This window comes from Miniopterus schreibersii (genome assembly GCF_964146895.1).
Source record: "Miniopterus schreibersii genome assembly, chromosome: 18".
In the NCBI taxonomy this organism is placed as follows: Eukaryota; Metazoa; Chordata; class Mammalia; order Chiroptera; family Miniopteridae; genus Miniopterus; species Miniopterus schreibersii.
The window spans coordinates 18,011,638-18,036,529 of record NC_138121.1 but is presented as its reverse complement, the minus strand read 5'-3'; the positions used below and the strand labels follow the sequence as shown (position 1 = coordinate 18,036,529).

The following is a 24,892-nucleotide window of genomic DNA, read 5'->3' as shown; positions in this document are numbered from 1 at the left end:
CCCCAAAGATCTGGGCCAGGGTGGGCAAAGGAGCCCAATGACAGTGTCAGATCTGAAAGTGGCTGAGCCAGATCACTGAGTGGCTGTGCCTCACAGGGGTTAAGAGCTTGAGTTTAGCCTTTTATCTTAGCCTCACTCTGGGATTAGCCCCCTCCAAAAGCCATTCACTACCCCAGGAGAGAGATGTTGGCCACAGAATTTCCTTCCAAGCCAATCACCGCTGGTTCCTGGCTCCATAAAGGGTAAGGGGAACACCGACTCTTTTAATCCTGAGAACAATTCCAAGAGGTAAATACACACATTCCCATTTTGCAGAAGAGGAAAATTGACGCACAGACAGATAGGTTATGTAATTTGCCCAAGGTCACACAGTTTATTCTGGAATTCAAACCCAAGCTGCCTGAGTCTAGAGTGCCTGCTCTTAACCTTGGGGCCATCCTGTCTCCCTAGAAGCAGGCAAGAGAGACACTGTGGCTTTGGTGATTAACACAGGCCTCCCAAGCTGGCTTTTTATGACTCCTCTCTCCTAGTCTGTTCCTGTAAGAAACTCTATGCACATTTGCTCCGGGCAAAAAACAAGTGGATTTGGAACCCTCAGTCGGTATTGCCCCTCTGGGCTTACTCTGGACATGTCCCTCCTCCTAAGGGACACACTCTCCCCCAGCGACCTCGTTTCTGTTCTCACCTCCTTCCCTTTCGCTCTCCCTTTGGAAGGCAGTTCAGCTAACACTCATTAGCACATGTTAATAAGTATCAATTCATTTCTTAGTCACTCAGCGGGGAGAGGAGAGAAAGGAAGGACTGAGCTGCCACTGAGGGTAATGGGTGCACAAGGTCAGGACAGGGCCCCAGAGCTCAGGCCACCAGAGAGAATGGAGAGGGAGCCCAGTTCCCAGCATGGGGAGTCCTGTCTGCTGTCCTAAAGAATGAGCTCTCTGGAACCAGAGTGGAACATTCCTAGGTCAGCGTTGGACCTTTTCTGCCCTTGGGGGTCCTGGGCAATTTCCCACGATATCCCTAGGTGGGCGTGGCTAAGACACTGGAGGGAGAATCTAGTCTGACAGTCCCTGGACAAATGTCTAAAAGCCCCCGGGTCCTGTCCAGGCCGGGGCAAGTACCAGCGGTGGAGAGAGGCACCAGGAAGGGCAAAACCCAAGACCCAGGGGACAGAAGCCCCTCCTCCACTCCCATCTGGATTCTCCCTGGTTGGCCCCGATTCTAGCCACCCCCAGAAGAGCTTTGAGACCGCTTGGCTTCCCCCCAAGACCTGGCCCCATTAAGGGGCCATGAGAGCACCTGAAAATAGAGCTGGGTTCAAACCCTTGCTTGACCAGTTATTTGCTGGGCATTTAGTCATTTGGAATCTTAAGTCCCCATATCAGAAAAGTGGTCCCTGGTCTTCCTGCCATGGAAAGGTCAGAGCAATGGACGCATGAGAGAGACCTAGTGAACTCCAAAGTCCCGGTGCTAAATACTTCTCAAACGTATTGTCATTATTGATGCTGTCGTTATTGCTGCTGCTAACGATAATGCGTGGGAGCTGCACCCCAGGTGGTCGGGGGGGGGGGGGGAGGCACGTGCAGCCTCACTCCCCTTTGCACCTAAGAGCCTCTGTCTCCCCGGCCCGGCCCTGAGCGGTCCCCGAGCAGACTTGCTCCCTCCCTGCCACCCTCCTGGGAACCCCAGCGGAGCTCCCGGGCGGCCACCGCCCCACCGCGACCCAGGCCGATCCTCTGAGCGCGCGCGCCCCCTGCTGGAGGCCGGGCGCCGGCACAGCCTCGGGACTGTATATAAAGGCGGCGTGGCGCGCAGGACCTGGCTGAGCGCGGAGTGCGCAGGAGAGCGCGGTGCCCGAGGTCCCCGAGCCGCTCGCCATGGCTGGCCCGCAGCAGCAGCCCCCTTACCTGCACCTGGCCGAGCTGACGGCGTCCCAGTTCCTGGAGATCTGGAAGCACTTTGACGCAGACGGTCAGTAAAGCTCCCAACTTCTGTGCCCATTCGACCCCAGGGGACCTGCGGTGGAGGGGATGGGGCATTGCTGATGCCTGCAGGTGTACCTTTGCTCCAGGGGACACTGTGACTGCAGAGCCTGCTGATATCCGGGTCCTGAGTTTGGGAGACATCTGGCTGCTCTGGTGATAACTGTCAGTAACTTTTCTTCCCTGACATCCATGACAGAGAGCCCACCGGCTATTGCAGCCTCATTCTGGGCAAGTTGGTGCTTTCCCAGAGGGGAGGCCTGGGCTGACAAGGCTCCCCACAGGTCCCCCCTGCCATCTTATCTTCCCGCCTTTCTCTCCAAGGTAACGTCCTGTCTTCAGCTGCTGCAGCCACAGGTCTCGGAAGCCCACTCATTTCTTTCAAGTTCCCCTTTGGCTGAATACCAGGTTAGCCCTGGCACCGTCCTGGGGCAAGCTAGGGGATCCTGAAGGGACACCCTTAGCCTCCCAGCCCTGTTAGCGAGGAGCAGGAGTAGAGAATGGCACTGGGCCCCTGAACACCCCCTGGGCTTCCTCTGCCCATATTCCATCCCCCACAGGCATGCGGTCCCACCCACAGCAGCAGCGGGTATGGTGGGGGCAGGGCTGGGGTGCCACCCTGGCATGTTCCCTCATGGTGATAATCCTGGGAGCTTTGGGTGATTCCACATCTGAGTGGGGAGGAAGCACAATTTAAAATGCCTTAGTGACCAACCCTCTGTTCTGTGTGGTCTTGACATTGACTCACCCAAAAAGTGAGGCCTGGACTGAATGACCTTTGGAGATGGCTCCCAGCACTGAGAGTCCAAGGGTCTACACTCAGGCACAAAGGGAGGCCCCCCTTTAGAGGCTTCTGATTTCGCTGGAGACTTTTTCTCCACAACTCCAAAAAAATTAAGTGATCTGATATTCCTCCTCTGAAGCCCTGGCTGGGGTGGGCATCTAAAATGTTCTGGCATCTCAGACCATTGGCAAGGTAGTGGCTCAGGGTGTTTATCCTGGGGTTGAGATGGGGGTATGAGAGCCAGAGAGAGGGTCAGGGAGTGGCCTGCTCAATTCTGCCCCATTCCCTTCCTCAGCTTGGCGGGGCAGGGGTGAGGGTGGCGAAACAGAGGCCTTCTGCCCAGAGTGCTCTGGAGAGTCAGGGGTTAATATCTGGGGAGGATAATGAGTGAAGTTTTGTTCCCTTGAGGAAGCTGGGGGGCGCAGGACTGGGCATGTGATATGTGGGCTAGGACCTCGATCTGCCTATGAATTATTGAAGGAGGTGGGTAGATGCTTAAATCTGTAAAATGGGGCCGAGGGGTTGTATTTCTGTCCCTGGCTGGTGCCATAAAACTCCCTCAGTGAAAAGGGCTCTAAGAAGCTCGTAGCCTGTGAGTATCCAGATGACAAGCACATTCCCTAAGGGTGCCCCTGCTGGTTTATCTGCACCAGAGACTTGCATGATTCAAGGAAAGTTACCAAGTGGCCAAGGTTATACCACCGGCCTCCTGCCAGATGAGTCAGCTATAAACAGAGGACTCCACAGTTCTCCTTTCCCCCCATTCTCATGTGGACAACCAATAGCGCTCTCGATAACCGTGCAAATCCTTACATTTATCTGAGCCTCGGTACTTTTCAAAACACAATCGCACCTTCTTGAGTTGCACACTGAGCCTGCTGGGCAGATCAGGACTCTCTTGTGTAAATGGGGAAATAGGCATGGAAGTGACTTCTCCCAGGTCATGTAGCGAGGTAGGGGATGGTGATGGTGACTGGCCAGCACCTGTTCCCCACCTGGGTTTCTGGACACCTGCTTTCCCCCCCTCTTGCCCACAGGAGAGCCCCTGGCCCAGCCTCAGAGGTGATGGGCAGTTCCTTTAATTCCTGAAAGGGGACCTCAGTGTCGCTGGAGCATAGCTACGCGGCACCTAGACTCAAGAGTCTTCAAAGGCGTTGTACCTGTGGCTCCCTCCTGCTCCGATGTGAAAGGGGAGCGAAATGCTTGCTTCTTGCTTCTTGCTTCTTGCTTCTTGCTTCTTGCTTCTTGCTTCTTGGTCACCGGGTGTCCTCTTGCCCTCTGTGGTCAGCACCTAGGGGCAACCCCAAGGAGGAACCGTAGACCTAATAGGGAAGGCAAGCAAAGGATTAAATGCCTGGTAGCACAGGGGTGACTTGGGAAAGTGAGGATAGAGCCAAACTGGAACTCCACCAAAGGACCCAGAGTTAAGCTGTGGGCCACCTGCTCTGTACCTTCCCTACCTGTCCCCTCTGCAACACCAAAGCTTGCCAGGGAGCTCGCCACCTCACCCCTGGGGCGTCCCCTGCCCTGCCTGGGCCTCCCTCTTACTAACTCCGGCTTCTGTTTTCATCTTGGGGTTTCTTTCCAACCCTGAGTCCCGCGGCTGCTCATAAACTTAAAGACCATTGGGAAGACTCTGCAAAGGAGGGTCCCAGGAGTGAGCTCGCTGGAGCCCAATTAGTCACAGCCACCAGGGAGAGGGAGCCCCCACCCCGCCCCTCCCGGGCTCCACAGTAAACAGAGACCCGGAGATGCCAGGAGGAAGAATCACCATCCAGGTGACTTTGCTCAGTTAGATTATTTTCAAAATGATCATTAGCCTTTCGGTGGAGAAAGGAAGGAGCAGGTGTTTGAAGGGGGGGAAATTGGGACTCAAAAGAGGCAAAGTTCTTTCACAAGAACACACAGCAAAGTGGAGGGGGCAGGCATCCTGTCTCCTAGTCCCCTGTGCTACCCCGGTCGCCTCCCCAGTGGTCAGCCAGGGTCATGCATTTGGGAGGGTTCTGATGTTGACTCTCAAAAACTGACAGAGGGAAGGTAGCAACCAAGCCCTCCCTATGCCTTGGGTGGGGCTATGGCTCTTCCACATCACCTCCCTGCTCGGAGTGACCCTTAGGTGGCCTTACATGTCTGAGTCCACTCTGCTGTTGCTCCCTGGGCACTTCTTTGTCAGAACTTTCTCACTCTGCAAGACCCAGGCGGCAGAGGGGTGGCCAGCTCAGAGCTCACACTGACCCTTTGTGTGGCTCTGACTACATGGGCCACCAGGCTCCTCTTCTGCTGACCACCAGTAGGAGGCCCATGAGGAGCCAAGTGGTGGCCTCAGCCTTTGCCCTTTGGTAGCAACTGAAACTGTAGTAATCAGATAGTTTCTCTCCCAGAGGCCAGCAGACACTCAGGGGACCAAGGAGAAATCCCACTCACTCCGAGAATCTACCCTACGCAGATACACGCGCACATGTGCAGAATTTCTATGAGCCGGGGGCTCCCTTACTGAGTTCTTTGGGATACTGAGAATTGGGGGGGGGGGTGCTTCACTAGGGAACAGAAACAAATCATGCTGCTCTCTACAGTGGGATCTTATGTAACCAGTGACAATGAGGTGGAAAAATGTCCACGGTGTATTATTAAGATTTTAAAAATTGAAGCAGAAGTCTACTAGAGTATGAACCCATCTTTATTATTTTTTTAAAGTGTATTTTCATTGATTTTAGAGAGAGAAGGGGGAGAGAGAGAAACATTGATGGTTCAATATTGTTCGCTGCCTCCTGCACACCCCCAGGTGGGGATCGAACCCATAACCCGGGCATGTGCTCTGACTGGGAATCGAACCAGCGACCTCTTAGGGTGTGGGGCGATGCTCAACCACTGAGCCACGCCAGCCGGGCCCCCTCTTTATTATTAATGAAACATGTCTGCCAGAAAGTATTTGAAAGAACATAACATAATAGTGGTTCTCCCTGCAGATAGATGAAGTAAAATTAAAAGGCATTTTCTTTTATTTTCTAAGTTAATTTCCAGAATGTCTGACATCTTCACAAGAGCATGTGCTTCTTGTATAATCAGCAAAACAAGAAAGATGTAAAAGAAAATAACTTTAGGGACACCTCCCCCTCCGTCTGAAAGAAATATATATACATACACCTGGCTGCAGGTGCGGGAATCTGCCCAGACTCACTGGGCGTTGTCTCATCCAGATGGCCCTGGTGACGCAGGGGGCTCTCTGAGTGTCTCACAGGGACTGAGCCTTACTCCATATCTGTGTGGGACCCGAGGACTTGAAAAGTAGTGAGAGGAGGGACTACAAGGGGCTGAGGGAAGCCCAGTCTTTTCTCCTCTCTTCTACACCTAGTGGCAATAACAGAACCCACCCACCACTGAGGACACTTCCAGAACCTGAGTGCCCAGGCAGGCTCCCCCCAAGCTCCAGTCACTGCTAAGTTCCTGTCCCCAGTGGGGGAAGGGGAGGAAAGCTAAATGACAGCGCCTCTCAGAGGTGGAGAGAGGCCTGGCAGCTTGCATTGATGGAGTAGTGAATATTAAATGAAGGCTCTTGGCACACTAAAAGGGAAGACATGCCCAAACAGGGTCACAGAATATCTGGTATATATTAAGTATTTACACAAATTCTGCAACGTTTGCAATGCAATGTAACGGTGCTATTTATAAGGTAATTATAGGATTTATAAAAATGATTGCTTCTTGGCGCACTAAAGTCAGAGAGTTCTGGTTCCGGGACCCAAGGTCAAAGTTGTCTGAGAGGCTTTCTTTTAGCCCTGCCGGGGTATCTCCATGGGGCCTGTGCCTCACTGGGGCATGGTGTCAGGATCTCGGGCTCTCTGGGAGCAGCCTCCTGCCCCATCTGGGGGAAGCCCTAGGAATAAGTACCCCAGCCCTGCCTCCACCTTCACCTTCACCCGCCAACTCCCCACTTGTTTCATAAACAAGGCCCTTTGCAGGGGAGAGTCCGTAGCTTGCCAGCCCTGAGCTGGTGCCTCTGTGCAGATCCCACACTCCAGTGCCCTGCCTCTCTGTGGAGGGTGATTGCACCAGCCAGGGGAGGCAGCTGTGTCTGAGAAGAGCTGGGTCCCCCCGGGAGGCAGCCGCAGGGACACATTTTCACAAACAAGGTGCTTCAGCCTGCCTCCCCAGGGTAGCCGCCAGCCCAGGATCCCAGCCCTGCCTGCTCGCCTTGGTTATTACCCTCTGGACTCCTGCGGTTTCACTAGCTGAGGTCCAGGGCCAAGGAGACCCTGAGGGGAACCCCCTCCAATTCTCAGGGGCCAGAGTTAATAGAGCAGGCGTGAGGCCTGGCCCGGGGGCTCTCCTGGCCCGTTTCGTCACGCGTCCTCCTTTGCCCAGCCGGTCCCATCTGGGGCCTCTGGCTTCGGCTCTCTCCCCTCCTCTCTGGCTCTCTGCTGTCTCCCCTCCTCTCTCGTCCAATCTGCCCCATCCTTCTGGCCTCGCCCACGCCTGGGAATCAGCCCAGCATTGGGCTGCCAGCTGTCCGCAGGTTCAGGGGACCCAGCCCAGCTCCAGAGCGACCGTTCCAGAAGCAGCCCAGCCCAGAAACACAGTCTACAAGTCAAGTGTCTGAACATACATCCAGCAGCCGTTTGCTCTGGGATCCCACCCCACCCCCACCCCCAATCAGGAGCCCTTGTACTTTAGACCTACTGAATGAGAGTCTTCATTTTAATAAGATCCCCAGGTAATTCTTACCTTGAAATTTGAGACACGCCGCCCTGAAGCAGTTCTGAACCCTGGCTGCGCATTAGAATCACCTGGAGAGCTTTGGAAAACATGCCCACGGGAGGCTCTCACCTCATCAATTAAATAGAAGCTCTGTGGATGGGGCCCAGGCAGCCCTGATGCTGTGAAAGCTTCCCAGGTTATTCCAATACCCAGCCTGGGCTAGGAACCAGCACCCTAAAGACAGCTGTCATTGAGCCAAAGGGTTCGCAGCCAGGGATTGGTTCACAGACCTTCAGAGTACAGTATAAAAATGGTGCTTTCCATTTAGTGGGATTTCACATTTTCCAGATGCTTTTGCGGCATTACTTTGTGTGGCTCCCTCAATAGCCCTAGAAAGGAGGAAGGGCATAAGTAGTTATACCCAATTCAGAGATCAAGAAATTGAGGCTCCGATGTCCTGGCTGGTGTGTGCAGTGGTTAGAGCGTCAGCCCACACACCAAAGGATCATGGGTTTGATTCCCAGTCAAGGGCACATGCCTGGGTTGCAGGTTCTATTCCCAGCCTGGTCGGGGCCTGTGCAAGAGGCAAGCAATCCATGTGTCTCTGTCACATTGATGTTTCTCTGTCTCTCCCTCTTCCTCCCTTCCACTCTCTCTAAAAATTAATGGAAAAAATACCCTTGGGTAAGAATTAACCAAAAAAAAAAAAAAGAAAAGAAAAAGAAATTGAGGCTCAGAGAAACTGATTTGCTCCGTGTCACATGGACAGTCACAGAGCTGATGGTAGAATTATGCCTCTTACTCGGGTTCCTCTCTCCTGTTCAGTTCCTAGAAAATCTGGACTCACACGTCTCAGGAGAAACAAGCAGGCATCTATCCACTGTGGTCGGGGCATCCTTCAGTGGAGGCTTTCCGAGTATTTACGGCCAAATTAATTGTAAAGCAGTGTCGTCTCACTTTAAATTTGGAGAAACTAAGGCACAGTGGTGGTGAAGAATGATAGCAAGAGTAGAGTAAGGAAGGGTGCAGGGTCCCTGGCTCCTACCCAGCCTCTCTTCCTAAGGTTCACAGAATAGTTTTGATAGGAAGTTAGGAGTGACGGTTGCCATGGTAACCACATCCATATAGATACCCATCCACATGAGATTTGCTTGGTGGCCAGTCACCCCACTCCCCACCCCATAAGAGAGTCATAGAAAAAGCAAAGGTGCCCAGTGCTGAAGTCCTCCCTGGAAGGAGATAAGCCAACGGGCCTCCACCCCAGCCTCGGGTAGTGGGCGCCTCCTGGACGATGGATGGGAGTTGCTCTGAGCGAGGCCAAAGTAGCAAGGCCTCCCCCCTCCCTCCACCCCCCACCCGCAGGTAGAGGATGCCCCTCGGGGCCCTGCAGCCCCTGCCTGTCTGCCTAATCTCTGCTTTCCTCTTCAGCTGCTAGAGTCACGTCATTCTTGTCTGGCTGGCTCCCCCCAGTAGACCATTAAATGCTCTTGAAAAATAGGCCCATATCTAGAACGTGGCTATAGCTCCCTGAGCTCCAGCCATAACGTTGAACTGTTCAGTTCAAAAAAGTAAAAGCTTGTTGTTGAATTGAACCACATTTCTGCCCCTTTGTTGGGGTACACAGAGGGAGGTGCTGGGGGAACGCCTAGCTTGGCAAGAGGGGCTCATCCAGCTTCTGGGCGTCTCCTGCCGCTGGTGCTGCTCAGGCCAGATTCAGGAGGGGACTCTCTCTCCAGAGACGGGGTCCCAGCTCCTGGCCCCTCTCTCTGCCTCTGACTCCACTCCTCCCTTTCTCCTCCCTCTGCCCAGGAGCTGGGGCTTCTGAGAGAGGCCTCCCCTGCCCACCTGTCCAAGTAGCCCACAGTCATTCGGCCACCTCCTAATAGGCTGATAAACAGACACACTCGCTCAGGGGTCAGCCCAGCCCTGGCTCCGGCCACCTGAGGCCTCCACTTCGCGCATGCTCACAGTGCAAGCTCGGAGCCGCCTCTCCAACCCCAGCCTTGGGCTTCTGGAAGCTGCACCTGGGCTCAGAGCTTACCTCAAGCTTTCTGCCTGAGAAATGGGAGAACAGGCAGGTCACTGCAGGGAGTGGCCAGGAAGGGAAAGAGAACTTGTTTCTCCAGCTCAGGAGTTATCATCAACTAACCAGATGACTCCCTTTGTGCCTAGAAAGCCCCCCCTCCTTCCTCTCCCCTCCCTTGCTCCCCACCTCGGATGGGCCTCACAGGCTATTAGACACACACTCCTGAAATTCCAGCTCTTCCAAGAAGCTTTGCAGAACATCCTAGAAGAAAGATGACTACTCTATCTTGGGGGCAGGGCGGGGGGGAACTCAAGTCTCGTTTTCCCCTAATTATAATCACAGCGTTTCCCTGCAGACAAAAATTACATTGTTTATCTCACGTGACTTTACATACAATTGTGGCATCTTATCCACTAGAGGGCGCCTTGGAGACTATTCGGAATCTAAATTCTCAGGGGGTTCCAGGGGGAGAGTTGGGGAGGAACACACACCACTCGCCCCCCACAGCCCCCACTAAGACCAGGGCAAATACTCCTCTGTTTTATTTGTTTAGTTTTTAATTCCATTGACCCTTGAAGCAAGCTAGCTGCCATCCCCCTTTCCTGCACAAGTTGAATATTCTACATGGGAACCTTGCTTTAGAGCAGAGTTGGAACTTGATAACTTTAGGCCAGCGGTTTCCAACTTGCTGGACATTGAAATCACCTTGGAAAGTTTTTAAAAAATCACGACGCGTAGTTCACACCCCAAACCAATTACATCAGAATGTTGGGGGGTAGGAGCCAGTCGTTCATATTTTTTAAGATCCCAGGAGGTTTCAAATCACAGAAAGCTCTCCCTGGTCCCTAGGTTATCTGGGTTCAAGACTTGAGAACCTAAAGGACTTCTCACTATTTAATCTTACAAATCAGGCTTTGACCTTGGGACCTGGTCCTGAAAAGCACTTTTTATCCAGATTGGTTCCCATCTTATACACAGGGTCTGGCCATTGAACTCAAACAATAGCAACATCTATAGTGCACTCATAACGAGTTAGGTGATGGGATTTAGATCCAAAAATCCCATTTAATTAAAATAACCCAGATAGGTTGAGTAACTTTCCCAAAGTCATAGAGCTGGTAAGTGCAGCAGAACCAGGGTTTGAATCTGTGTGCACAGACTTCAGAGCTCTGCTATTCATTGCTCTGCAGTGGGTTGCCTCTCCTGTGCTTAATCCCTGTGACTGACTGACTCTGGTGTCCCATTCCACAGGAGAGATCCTGCCTTTCTCTTTTCACTCTTTCCTTATTTATAAGTTTCCTAGAGATCTGAAAACTACCACAAACTGGGTGACTTAAAACAACAGAAATTTACCATCTCATAGTTCTGGAGGCTTGCAGTCCAAAATCAAGGTGTCAGCAGTATTGGTTCCAGGCTCTGAGGGGCATTGGATTCTGTGTCTTTCTCCTGGCTTCTAGTGGCCAGCGATCCATGGTGCTCCTCAGCTTGGAGATGCCTCACTCCGATCTCTGCCTCTGTCTTCACGTGGCTACTTCCTTGTGTGTCTTTGTTCTTACACGGCCTTCTTATAAGAACACGTCATTGGATTTAGGGCCCATCCTAGTCTAGTACGAGTTCATTTGAACTAATTGCATCACGGCAAAGAACCAATTTCCAAATAAGGTCACATTCTGAGGTTCCAGGTGGACATAGATTTCAGGGGTTCACCCCAGAGACCCAAGTTCTGCTTCTGACCTCATTCAGGTGACCAAGGCCACCACCTGCTGACAAACCTGGATGCTGAGGACCTGTTGTCCCCTGTATGTCTCCAGCTCCTGCTGTTTGCCCGGCTGGTTATGGACAGCGCCCAGCTCCTGCTCACCTCTGGTGCTGGTCCCTGCCAGTGTTCTCTGACTACTGAATGCATACCCCAAAGATGCATGGTTATTGATCTCCTATCTCTACAGTTGCAAATGCCTGAGGGCAGGACCCACATCCCTAACAGTCCAGGGGTGCCCAAGAACCTGCTTGTTGACTAGTGAGGAGAAGTTCTCTGTAAAGGTCCCCACTTCCCCCCACCCCTACCCACCCCCACATTGGTCTTAACTATGTAGCTCTGAGGTTAAGTGCTTTTTTTTCTTTGCTATCTTTGCAGGAAATGGGTATATTGAAGGTAAAGAACTAGAAAACTTTTTCCAAGAGCTGGAGAAGGCAAGAAAAGGCTCCGGCATGGTAAGCCCAGCGCCCTATCCCATCGCGTGGGATTTCTGTCATCCTGACCGTGGCCAAGTTATGTATCCTATCAGCTGTCCTGACAGCTCCGGTCTTGACCCTTAGAGTTTTTCTTTTACTTGTAAGGATTTTTTTAAAATGGAATACTCCCTAAAAAGAGTACCTTATCTCACTATCACTGGGTGTCTAGGATTGAGGGGTATTCATGAATGGACAACGGGTTGATGGACCCCTCAAAACTCCAAAGCTTGTGTCTGTATATATGTATATAAAAGTATTTTTTCCTAGTGGAGAGTCCACAGCCTGTCTAAGATGCTTTACATACCTAAATGTAAAGCAATAAATATTGATAAACGAATAAATATTAGCAAATTGAGACGAGTTAAAGGTGAAAATCAATAGAAGGGATTCAGAAAAGACTCTAAGGACTAGTGGAATTCCCCATGGCCCTGTCTTAGGAAGCCCACAGCCCTCCCCAGAGTCATCAGAGAAGTGAAGGAGAGGCATCAGCTGGCCAAATAGATTCGTTATTGATTAGGCATGAGGAAGAGCTCATTAATGCAAATGATGTATCAGCAGCACCCAAGTCAAGGGAAGGTTTGAGAACTTCAAGAGAGCCTTGCATTTAAGATAGGCAACCATGGGCTAACGGAAGTTTTGAAGTGCTTTGCCTTTCCAGTAGTGACAGTAATCTAGTAGATGATTTAAATTACTCTTCAGCTAGCCCTAGCCAGTTTGGCTCAGTGGTTAGAGCATCGGCCTGCGGACTGAAGGATCTCAGTTCAATTCTAGCCAAGGGCACATACCTCGGTTGCAGGCTCAATCCACGGCCCGGGTCAGGGCACGTGGGGGAGGCAACCAATCGATGTGTCTCACGTTGATATTGCTCTCTCCCCCCTCCCTTCCACTCTCTCTGAAAAGCAATGGAAAAAGTATCCTTGGGTGAGGATTTAAAAAAATAAATAAGTTACCCTTCAGCTGTATGAAGACTTTCTCCTCACTTTCTTCCTTGCATAAAATCAGAGTTAAAAATATTGTGGAATTGCCAGTTAGTCTTTAAAGATGAAAATGAGCAATGCACCTTGCTTTGGTGGAGTGCTTAGAACCTGTTGGGGGCCCCTGGACTAAGTTGGATTTTATTAGAAGCTGCCACAGTAAAATGTTGGGGCCTCAGTTCTCACGTGAGTAGTTGGAGCCTCGCCCTTCAAATAAGGGTTGTGGTTTAATCCATCTCAAAGGCAGAGGGGTGTGTTTAATGACATGGTACAGAACACACCTATTCTCCCTCGAAAATGATGTGACTGAGCCTCAAAGAAGAGGCCACTGGATTTGGAGGGATCACTCGGGGCATTGGCTCGACCCGGTTCCATGCCTGCGTATCTAGGGTGTAAAATGATTCCCACCGCTGCTGCACCAGAGGGTGAGAGATCCATGGTTCACATGGGACCCAGGGGCAAAATCAGCCCCCTTTGTCTTTCCACAGGTGTCAAAGAGTGACAACTTGGGGGAGAAGATGAAGGCGTTCATGCAGAAGTATGACAAAAACTCGGATGGGAAAATCGAGATGGCAGAGGTGAGTCCTGCTGTCCTGGCTAAGAGCTGTGTGGGAAGGGCCATGTCACCCGTGTCTCTCCCATGGGCAAGCATCCGACTAGGGATCTAAATTAGGTGGTGATGGTAAAGCCCCACCCCCACCCTGAGCACAAAGGGGGCTTTTTCTGAGTCCCACAAAGAAGGAAGCAACAAACACTGGCCTAAGACTGGGATGAAGACCTTAAATGCTCTCAGGGCCCAGCAGGGGTTGTAAATATGTGATGAGCCCAGCTTACGACAGAAGAGAGGGTGAAGACCGGAACAGGAGCGTTCATGCCCCACCTAAAGGCACCCAAAAGCAACATTTTTTTAAATGCAAAATTTGTATAATACAGGGGTGGGCAAAAGTAGGTTAAACTGCCCGCCATCATTGCCTAAAAGATAAATCATAAGTAAGGATATGAAATAATAACAGTAATAATAATACAAATAATACAATAATAAATAAATAATAATACAAGAATAAATTCTATGTTCCACATACAACTGTAAACCTACTTTTGTCCACCCTGTATATATATTATACATAGCATATATAATTTATGTATAACATATTTTATATATAATATACACACATGCATTCACATAGGAATAGCTATATACATATTGTTAAAAGACAAATTGAGGCATTAGAAATTTTAAGATTTTTTTTTTTTTTTTTTTAGCAAAAATCTATTGGAATTGGGCAGCACCAGACTGGAAACGGTTAGAAACACTCCACCAACAGGAGCTAAGGGAGAGACTTTTATAGAGAAGAGGCAGAAACAAAGCGAGGAAATTACCTGATTGGCTATACTTAAGGGGTTGCGTTACTTGGGAAAGCCTGGCTGGCTGTTTTGGCTATTTATTTAGGTTTTGGTTTGCTTTCATGGGTTAAACTATGAGAGGCTCCTGATGAGATAGGCCATGGGTAGGGTTGACTCTGGGTGAAGGAGGCCAGGTGTCCAGCTCTGCTTCTCTGCCCCTAAAACAGCTTCATCCCCAAGCTGGCTGCAGCAGTTCCAGGCATCACATCCACATCCAGATGCTGAAAGGGCTCATCTCATTTGGTCCTTCATAAGAGCAAGGAAACCTTTCCCAGGAGTACCCGCAGCAGACCCCTCACATTTCACTGGCCAGGACTAGGTTACATGCCTACCCATAAGCCAGTCACTGGCATGGGAAATAGCACATTTCCCTGAAACTAATCCGGATTTGCCTTCGACCAAGGATGCTGGGAGCAGAAAGGGGGGGAGGGAAGGCCAGCTGGGTGGGCAGCCAGCAGGGTTTACTGAACAAGAGTACTTGCATTTTTAAAAAGATTTGTTGAGGTATAATTTACATACAAAAAATTGCATCAGTTGAATCAATCTGAAATGTACATAGTTGAGTTTAAATAGTTTACATGTAAACTATGAGTTTACATAGTTGTAGAAGCCATATAATCACCACCACATCAAGATTCAGCATTTCTTTCATCCAAAAACATTCCTTCGCCTGGTGCAGACCATCCTTCGCCAGCAACCACCAATCACAGATGGGTTTGCATACTTTAGGAAGTTATGTATATGGGATAATCTACTGAGCATGCTTTTGAATCTGGGTACTTGGCACCACTTTCTGTGCCTCCAGCTGTTCATAGCCTAAGGTTTGGGGAGACAAAGATGCACTTCTCAGAACATCCTTCTTCCCTTTTGAAGGCCTGATCTCAGGAAGGAAGCAAAATGCGACTCCCACGCGGCCTCGCCACTGGCCATTTTCCACTCTTCCTACAGGAAAGTCTGCTCTGCTCCCCAGCAGGGCCTCCATAAATGTTACTGTCGCTCTCTGATCCCCACAGCTGGCGCAGATCCTGCCCACCGAGGAGAACTTCCTTCTGTGCTTCAGGCAGCACGTGGGCTCCAGCGCCGAGTTCATGGAGGTGAGGCCGAGGCACTGCCCACCCCTGGTTCAGAGCCAGGCCCCCCGAGGCCTGGGAATGGCCCCGGGACACTGAAGCCCTTAGGGCACCGCTACTCTGGGCCAGCAGCATCAGCGTCTCCGTCACCTGGGCGCTTGTTGGACATGCTGGGCCCCTGACTCACTGACTCAGAATCTAGGTTTTAACAAGCCCCCCGGGCGATGCGGGATGCGGGTGCTCTTTAAAGTGTGGGGAACGGGAGGAGAGGCAGGCCGGGGTCACCAGGTCGCGTGCATTTGGGAAATGCTGTGTAAATGCTATCGCCCTCTGGGGATTTGTCACAGACATTTGCATGTTATGGGCTCCAGATCCTGCAGCTAAAGAGACCCGTTTCCCTCGGTTTGGCTCTAGGATCACTCATACTTTCTTCTCACTCGGTGCCATTAGTGTCCCTGAGGGTCTGAGTTCCGAGGAACATGCTTGGGAAGGATAGATTTATGCTCCATCCTAAAGCTGAAAAGCCCAGTGAGGATTCCAGGTCCCAGTATCTTCCAGGTTTGATCTTTGACTGCGGCCTGAGCTTTGCTGGCCCCTTTTAAATGAGCATTGCCTATTCTTTAGATCACACCAAAGAGGACCTCCAAACTCAACTGTCTTTGAGTAATATTCAACCAGTAGGTTGAACCATGTGAAATTGCTGGTATTTAACCATTTTTTACTTACAAGAATTGGAAATTCCATATGGTTCAACCAAATATATTACTAATCCTGATGGCCAGCAAACCACCAATTATTTTTTTGTGTTTTTTTCTGGGGCTCTGCACCCTGGCCATTAAATGTATGTGTCCCTTGGAGTGAAATTCAACCCATGCCCCACACGCACTGCCTGCTGTGATAAACGATGGCTGGCCTTCAGTTTGCCTCGAGTTGCCATTCATCATGTTAAATCCATTTCCAGCCACCAGTCACCCCCTCTCAGTGAGTCACTGCCGAAAACAACAAGAGAGCTAGCCCACCTCGCAGTGAGTTCCCCGCATACAGTCGGTTAGAAATAGCCTCTTCTCAGGCCCAGGAGTCATTTTTTCAGTGGCAGCTTGCCCGAGCATCTGATAAGGATTTAATTTTATGGGGCTTTAAAGGATTTTCTCCAGTTTTTTCAAGATGGCAAAATTCCATAAGCTGGTAATTGATATTCTGGATTCTTGGATCTTCTCTTGCCTGTCTGGGGGGGGGGGGGGGGTCTGAATATACTTTACACTTGTCAGGGTGCTGTTTCTGTGAGAGTCCATTTTTCTGTCTATGGAAAAGGGAGCATTATGCCTGACTGCTCCTTCCCTGATAGGGAGACAGCCAAAGGTGGCCTCGGTCCCACCTCTGATGTGGGAAATGCAGATGATGACAGCTTGCAGGGGACAGAGTTGCTTAAAGAGAGGCAACTCACCCCGCCCCCCCAGATCAGTGGTTTCTGTGTAATTGACATTATTCCATATTCTTACCTGACTACTTTTAAGCTTCAGCATATCTACTGAGCCACCCCCCCCCAAGTTTCCTGGGACCCCACCATCCTACAGGACCATCCCCTCGTGGGGTTGTCCATTCGCTCCATTTTTACCAGCTGGAAACATGAAATGGTCCCTCGGTAGCCCTGAAAGGCTTGTGCTATCAGCTCCTGCTGCTCAGCACAACATTTTAATTTCTAATTTTAGTGACACCTCAGGATTTCTTTGAGATTTCACAAAGCCCAGGCCTCTTTAACTCTTTTTCTTGAAGGGGAATAGCATAATGACCTGCTGATGGATGAACACAAAGTGCTGGAGGGGGGAGAGGCCAGCGCCTGGGGTGGAGGTGGGGCGGGCCCAGGGGGGAGGGAGATTAGGTCAGACCAGCTGGGATGATCTCAGCCCCAAAAGCAGCCAGATGCTTTGCTTTGTGCGAAGACTGGGCTCCCTTCAGGTTATCCTCTCTTTAGGCAATTTGGGGGCTGGCTGCTTTTTTCCCAGTCAAGACTCAACCTAGGTGAACTAAATTCTAATGCACTAAATACACGCCCCTGGTTGGTGAAGCCGTATTTGAAAACCTGCATGTATTTCTTAGTAGTTCTTCAAGGATGGGCTTTCCGGGCATGGGAAGGAATATTTTGATAGAACAGGGCATTTTTCCCCTCAGAGAAAACACACCCGTCTCATCAAATACCATCGACCCATGTTGTCTGTAGTATAAGCCCACCCTTTTATTGGGTCTTGCTCATGTCTCATAACTTTTTAAAACTCAGAACCAATGAAGGGAAAAAACCGTTTCTAGAACCCTCAGTTCCTCACTACAGGAAGCCTTTCTATAGGGCTGCTAGAGTGTCCTCACAACACAGCCGCTGGCTTCCTCCAGAGTGGGTGACCCAACAGAAAACAAGAAGGGAGCCTCAGTGCCTTTGTGAGCCAGTCTTGAAAGTCACACTGTCATGTCCGCCACACTCGATTCATTGGAACCGAGTTACTCAGCCCAGCCTCCATCCGAGGAGGGGAATCAGGCTCCACCTTCGGAAGGGAGGTGAAGAATGTGTGGACATTTTAGAGCCGCAACAACTGTTTTTCCTTGTTTCTCCTGTGTAATGTCTGCTGCTGCTCAGATGGCCAGAAAAGGAGGAAGGTGGTCAGACCCACGTCACCTGCTGAAGCTCTGCTTCTCTTTGATCCCCCAGATGCTGTGGTCAGCAGGCAGTGCCCTGGTTCCTCACAGGGACCCAACATATGCACCAGAGCCTGGAACCAGTATGGGATGGGATCCCAAGAGGGACCTATCATCCAGAGCTAGGTCATATGCTTACCTCTGAAGATGGGGGTCAGCCCCTCTTGAACCATATGAATTGAACATGGGAGAGGGGTGGTTTCCTAAGAAAAGAAAAGACAAAAAGAAAAAATAGGAGACCCAGACCTTTTGCCAGTTAGAGTAGGGAGACCTTGGCCCAGCATGTTCTTCCTTCTTCATGTGACCTTGGCCAAGACACCTTCCCACGTTTCTTCATCTGCAACGTGCCAGGGACTAGGCTAGACCATCTCCACATCCCCACCCCACTGTAATGTTCTTGACTGTCAAGGCTTGCCTGGGCCATTAGAGGGGAATGGAGGGAGGCTTACAGATGGGGGTAGGTCTTTGCGAATAGGTTGGCATTCTCATTGCAGGCCTGGCGGAAGTATGACACCGACAGAAGTGGCTACATTGAAGCCAACGAGCTCAAGGTAGGATGGGCCTTGAAGAGGGTGTGGAGGGTGCGGAGGATGGGACTGGGGCCAATGTGGTGGTGGTTTAAGGAACCTGGGGAAGGAGGAGACATTGGGTGAGGAACCTGGGTTTTGGTCAATTTAGACTCAGGTCTGGCTCAGGGCAGCTATATGAAATCATTAATATGGAGCTGTAGGGCCACCGGGTTCAACCAAACCCCATTCCTCTGCACACAGTACCCAGGACAGGCATCCTCAAGGCAACCCCAGCAGATTGGCCTTCTGGCTTGTACATCTGGGACCTGTGATCCCCAGGCACTGCTTAGCCCTGTGTCCTGGGCTCTCTGAGAAGCCAGAGCTAGTTTCTGCTGCCTTTCCTATGGGGTGAGGTTGCATCCAGGAGCCACCTCCAGGCCTCCAAGGTCACTACACAAGCGTAAAAGGGTTAGGGGATTATGAGGGATGTAAACTATGTAAATAGCATGAACGACTGAGTGAGTGAATGAGTGACTGACTGACTGAGTCAGGGGCTCTGAAGAGGCCTTTTGTATTCCAGGGATTCCTGTCTGACCTGCTGAAGAAGGCCAACAGGCCGTATGATGAACCCAAGCTCCAAGAGTACACCCAAACCATAGTGAGTGGGCAGAAGTGTCCCTCTCCCCCAGGGATGCAGGACGTGGGCCCCAAGCCAGTGGGATTCCAGTTTGCAGGGTCTTTTGTTGGCTGATTGTTCGGGCTCAGGTGAAGTGACTCCTAGTGGCAGCTGGAAAAGGGACTCTAGCTCATGGCCCCACATACCCTCTCTCTGAGGTACTCACTGAGACCAGGAGCATCTGTTTCCATGACAACCTCCACAGCGCTGGAGAAGATAAACTTGGAGAGGGTGGGCTTTGGGGCTGGCCTGCTATCCTCTCCACCTGCTCCCTGAGGAGGGCAGAGAGGCACAGTGACCAAGTCCTTACTGTCTCCCCAGTGACCAATTTAGACCATGCTGGTCCCTGGCCTCCAGGTGACCCCAGAGGAGGCCTGAGCAGGCTCCACCCATCTTCCTCCCTCTCCAGTAGAAGGGATGGCAGAGCAAGGTCCCACATGAGAGGTCAAAGAAAATAACCCAAGTACCTCTTTTTGTCCCCAACAGCTACGGATGTTTGACTTGAATGGCGATGGGAAACTGGGCCTCTCAGAGATGTCTCGGTATGTGCCTGCCCTCAACCCCAGCGTCCTGTGTTACCATCCCTATCTCTAAGATCCATCAAGGACAGGTGGCAGGTCAGGCCTCGTGAAGCTCAAAACAAAGCTAGATAGAATTGTGAAGGTCAACACCTCAATGTGCCTGTCTCCTTCGTTTTAGAACTTTCCACTAACTCCAGGTTATTAAGTGCTTAGAGATTGTTTTCATAACTACAGACTCTGCTTCTGCACCCCTCAGGTGCGAGCTGTTCTCCCCTCTGCTCTGCTTCCTAATCTCTGCTCTAACATTTTCTTTCCAGACTCTTGCCTGTACAGGAAAACTTCCTGCTTAAATTTCAGGTAAAAGAGCCACTTTGCTTTTCTTGGTTCCTCCCTTCCTCTCATCCCTCCTGAGTTTCACCTTCCACCCTCCTGCCCCCCAACACACACACACACACACACACACACACACACGGGGATTTTGCTTCTCTCTCTAATACCTTGGGCCTTCCAGGGCATGAAGCTGACCTCAGAGGAGTTCAACGCCATCTTCACATTTTACGACAAGGTAAGAGGAAGGAGAGTGTGGGATGGAAACACAGGATGCACCATCCTAAGGAACAGACGATCTGTCAGGGGGCAACTGGGGCCATGTGGTCTCTTCCTGTCCCTTTTGATTCCCCACAGCATCTTCTGCTGTGTGAAAAGATCAATGTCATCGTGATCCATGGTCTGTGGGACCCAAGGTTTTGGTTCCTTAAAAGTACAAGAGAGAATAGTCCATGGTAGAGAGTTCTGTTCAGAGCTGGGGTGTGATTGGGTTTGGGGGGGCCATAGGGAGGAGGTGCCCAGTATCACTCTCCTGCTGCCAGGTCATGATGCCAGTTGTTTTTCTAGGACGTTGGGAACGAGAGGGTACCACTCATCACCCCTCCCTTAGCTGTCCCCCGCCCATGTGGCTCCAATGTCCTCCTTATAATGGAAGGGTTGGAGGTAAGCTTCAGGTAGCCAGCCCCTCGCTCATCCTGACATCTCATTAGGGGATGTGACACTCAGTTAGCTAAATGCTTCCTGAGCCTCACTTACATTTGCAATGCAAATGAAGACATCCGAGTGAAAAGCTACCCAAAGTTTGCCCTGAAGTGTCCCGTTCCTGCTTTGACTGGTGAAGTCGGGAAGGGGCTTGTTATTCGGGCACCACATGGTCTGAGCACGTCCTTTAGCGCAGAGTGAAGGTTAGAATGAATGGGTGGGGGAAGCAAGAGGCAAAGCCAGGGGTCCTGGGGCCGAGCGCTAGCTCTGCTGACTCTCTGCACCCGCCACCAGGACGGAAGCGGCTACATTGACGAGAATGAGCTGGACGCCCTTCTGAAGGATCTGTACGAGAAAAACAAGAAGGTGAGCGGAGCCCGGGCCTGGGGCGATGGCAGCTCCTGAGGGAGGGGTGGGGAGGAGCGCCGTGGAGTGCCCTCTGCTCCCCTCTGATCGGCCCTATTTCAGGGTGCAGCTCAGTGCTGTCAAATGCATTTATCAGGTTGTGCAACCATCACCACCATCCACCCCCAGAACTCTTTTCATCTGGCAAAGCTGAAACTCCATACTCATTCAATGACAGCTCCCCACCCTTCCCTCCCCAGCCCTTGGCAACCACCACTCCACCTTCTGGCTCTATAAATTCGACAACTCTAGGGACCTGCCATAGGCAGAATCATACAGTATTTGTGTGTGTGTGTGTGTGTGTGTGTGTGTGTGTGTGTGTGTGTGTGTGTGTGTGTCTGGCTTATTTCACTTAGCATAGTACCCTCACGGCTCATCTGTGTTGTAGGATGTGTCAGAATTCCCTTCCTTTTGAAGGCTGAATAATATTCCACTATGTGTCTGTATCACAAATGTTTACCCATTCATCTGTGGGTGACACTTAGGTTGCTTCCACCTGTTGGCTGTTGTGAATGATGCTATGACCAGGGAAGGGCAGTTTTGGCTGGCCCAGCTCATGGAAGTGTCAGCCACCTTGCCAACAAAAAAAAGACTTTTTGACACAAGGAGAGTTTTGGAGAGCGGTGCCCAGTAGGAGGTGAGGGTATTCTGAATCAATTCACTGTAGAATCTGGAGCTGGGCAAGGGGCTAACGGGAGCCATGGAAGCATTTGTTCCCCTCAGAGCAAACAGGGAGCCTGAACTCCTTTGCTTTGCCTGGCCTGTTGCCTACTGGACAGACCCCAGGAGGCCCTCTGTGGACTCAGGTGGTGTCCTGGGCGGGAGGGGTCAGGTGAGACAAGAGCCAGAGGCGAGCCTTTGCAGCAGTCGTCCATCACCTCCTGGAAAACGTCTTCCCCTGAGCAAAAGATTTTGCTGCTTTCTTTAATTAGAAGATGAACACTCTGTAATACCTTGCATTGTCTAGCTGCCTTGGCTGCCAGGCAAGAGCTAAATTTACTGCTCAGCTTAAGGGGGGGGGGGGGGAATTCATTGCAGCCTCTGAGTCTGTCTCCCTTTTCTGATTGCTTCTGACCTCTTTATCTTTATCCTGAGTATCATCCTTCATTTCTTCCATCCTGCATTTATTATTTTTTTTCATGTTACCCACAATTGCTTTTTGAAAGAGGCAGAAAATATTTTTCCTAGGAAGAAGGAAGTACTCTGGAAATGTCTGAACATGGCAAAGTTTTTCCAGGCACCAAATTCTAGAAGAAAATTATTTATGCACTTTTATGTACCCAAGGAATGTTGGGCATCATAATGGAAAATATCTTTAACTGTAATTGTATTAATGAGGCATAATTATTCTCCATGTGGCCCTGCCTTATGCCTGGGGCCGATGGACCCCGAAGGCAGGCGTTAGTTCTCTGGAGAGACCTGGATTTCCTGGTCATCACCTGACTAGGCTCTTTCTCGATTACCACCAAAGACAACTCACATGGCTGCACAGGTTCACTGGAGATGTGGAAACAAGAATAGAGTCAGATGCTAAAAGTTAGAAAACACAGATGTTCATAACGTTGTTTACCTAGGAGCCTTCCACCTATAGCCAGCTTCCAACTTGGCACCTGGGGATGCAGAGGATGAATCTGCAGAGAGAGCTGGGTGGCTGTGAATAGCAGCACTTGAGCTGGGCAGGGAAAGGCTATTTTTGGTGAACTCATGGCAGGTGCACGTTCCATTTTGATGGTGTGTGAGCTGTAATCTTGTTTCCTGAGCAGAATAATGTTGGAGGCTCCTGAGGGATAGGCTGATGGGGTCAAACTTCTATATTTCTTAGAATTCCTAAGGCAATTGCAACTTGTGACAGGCCTACCCAGCTTCCCGCATAAACTTTTAGACGTAGGAAGTAAGCAGCCCCGCCCTTGATGCTGACTCCTGATGTCACACTAAACTGGGGAGGAGGGGTGTCTTCTCAAGCTGGGAGTCAATATTTGGGGTCCCATCCTTGGTACCTAATCAGGCACGCCCCAATGTTATGAATTAGGTGACATTTCCAGGGACTTCACAACTTTAGGCCCTGTCGGGTGTGACTGTGAATGAGTAGGTGGGCCATTTGCGTGATGCCACCCACTGAGCCTGCTCTTACCCTCACTCACCCTCTCTCTGGGTCTCCTAGGAAATGAATATCCAAGAGCTCACCAACTACAGAAAGAGCGTCATGTCCTTGGCCGAGGCGGGGAAGCTCTACCGCAAGGACCTGGAGATTGTCCTCTGCAGCGAGGCCCCCATGTAAAGGGGGGACAGGGGCTGCTTCTCCACCTTCCCCAAATCCTGCCCCTGCTGCCCTGACACTTCTACCCAGACCTGGAGATCATGGGCGCTCCTCCCCACACCCCTGCAACCTGCACACACCAGCCTACAGAGCAGGAAAGGAGAGATGGAGGATGGGCTGTTGACGGGCATCCTGGAGCCCCCCTCCAACCCAACCCTGACCTGACCGGGCACATGGCTCTGCCCACAGTGGGGTACCAGCCAACCACATGGAAGGTGGACAGGATGTGGGAGGGGGTGTTCCCTGATTCTCTTTGCTGTGATGCATGAGCTCATTTGCTGTATGATTTAGGCTTCTATGTCCAACAGAGTGGACCCTCCCCTCCCACTCCCCTGCGCCTCTCCCCCATGCCACCGCCGACCCCAAACTTCCAATTCCATCCGCCACCTTGCTAACGGTGTAGTTGTCTTCTCGGAGTTCCTGTCTGTGGAGGGCACCGTCCTCTCTTTGTCTTCTTGACTCCGCATGCTCCTTTTCTCCTTGGGTTCCTTGTCTTCTTGTTTACCAAAGAAGAGTTTACAGACAATAAAATGGGAACATTCTGCTGGTCAAGTGGTCAGCTTCTTTCTACGGCTAGCAGCTCTTTTTGCCTAAGAGAGAGCCTGGACTCGTGGGTGGGGAAAGGTCATCAGGACCCCCAACGGGGGTGTAACCACTAGACCAGGGCGTGGGACCCCAGGACTCTGGGCTTTCACTCGAGAGTCACTGCTTGCCTCTATGTCACCCCATTACTTCTTTGTCCCATGTTTGTTTCTGCATCTCCAGTATTGTGCTAAAGAGCTCACCTGGGGTGTTTCTGTTAATCCTTTGAGAGGTGCTATGACTGCCTCCACTGAAACTGAAGGTAATAAAGAGCCCCCTCCTCCCAGGCATATCTTTCTCCATAGCACTATGACCCTGGGACGGGGTATGTGTTCGGCTGTCTGTCCCCACCCTCGCCCCCTCCCAGCTAGAACTACAGCCTCAAGGCTGGTGTGCTCGTGCCCTGCAGCTCTGCCCGCATCTGCTCAACCCACCCTCCTAGGGGTGCCATTCCTTCAAACCTCCTCCTCCCTAGTACCCCTCAACTCCCAGAATAATGGCCCCCAAAGATGTCTGAGCCCTAATCTTCAGACGTGGTGAATACATTATGTTACCTGGCAAAGCAGAATTAAGGTTTCGAATCACCTGACTTGATGACCCTGAATTACCCAGGTGAGCCCAAAGTCATCGCGAGGGTCCTTAGATGTGAAAGAGAAAAGCACGTCAGAGTGACGCATGTGAGACAGACTCAGCCAACCTTCCAGGTGCAGGCGGGAAGCATCTAGAAACCAGGAAAGGCAGGGAAACATTCTCCCTTAGAGCCGGCCAACTCCTCCATTTTAGCCCATTTTGGATTTCTGACCTCCAGAGCTGCAAGATAATACGCTCACGGTAGGTTTTCGTTGTTGTTAATCTGCACCTGAGGATATTTTTTCCACTGATTTTTTTTTCTTTTTTTTTTAGAGAGAGTGGAAGGGAAGGGGTGGGGAGAGAGAGAAACATCGGTGTGAGAGAGACACATCGATCAGCTGCCTCCCTCACGTGCCCCTGGAGAGAACCTGCAA

General features: G+C 51.0%; 1 protein-coding gene across 2 annotated transcripts; it reads left to right on the top strand.

Moving 5' to 3' along the window:
• Positions 1 to 1,564: 1,564 nt before the first annotated feature.
• On the top strand, positions 1,565 to 24,452 carry CALB2 (calbindin 2). Of its 2 annotated transcripts, XM_081119589.1 has the most exons (11): positions 1,565 to 1,968; positions 11,619 to 11,695; positions 13,179 to 13,268; positions 15,108 to 15,188; positions 18,344 to 18,400; positions 18,939 to 19,016; positions 19,521 to 19,576; positions 19,873 to 19,912; positions 20,067 to 20,120; positions 20,879 to 20,950; positions 23,151 to 24,452. In XM_081119589.1, the coding sequence occupies exons 1-11, from the start codon at positions 1,875 to 1,877 to the stop codon at positions 23,265 to 23,267; spliced, it is 816 nt and encodes a 271-aa protein (XP_080975715.1). In that variant the 5' UTR covers positions 1,565 to 1,874; the 3' UTR covers positions 23,268 to 24,452. The 2 variants fall into 2 exon arrangements, with proteins under 2 accessions (XP_080975715.1, XP_080975716.1); XM_081119590.1 differs by lacking the exon at positions 15,108 to 15,188 and having other exon boundaries at positions 1,824 to 1,968; positions 23,151 to 24,177.
• Positions 24,453 to 24,892: the final 440 nt, after the last annotated feature.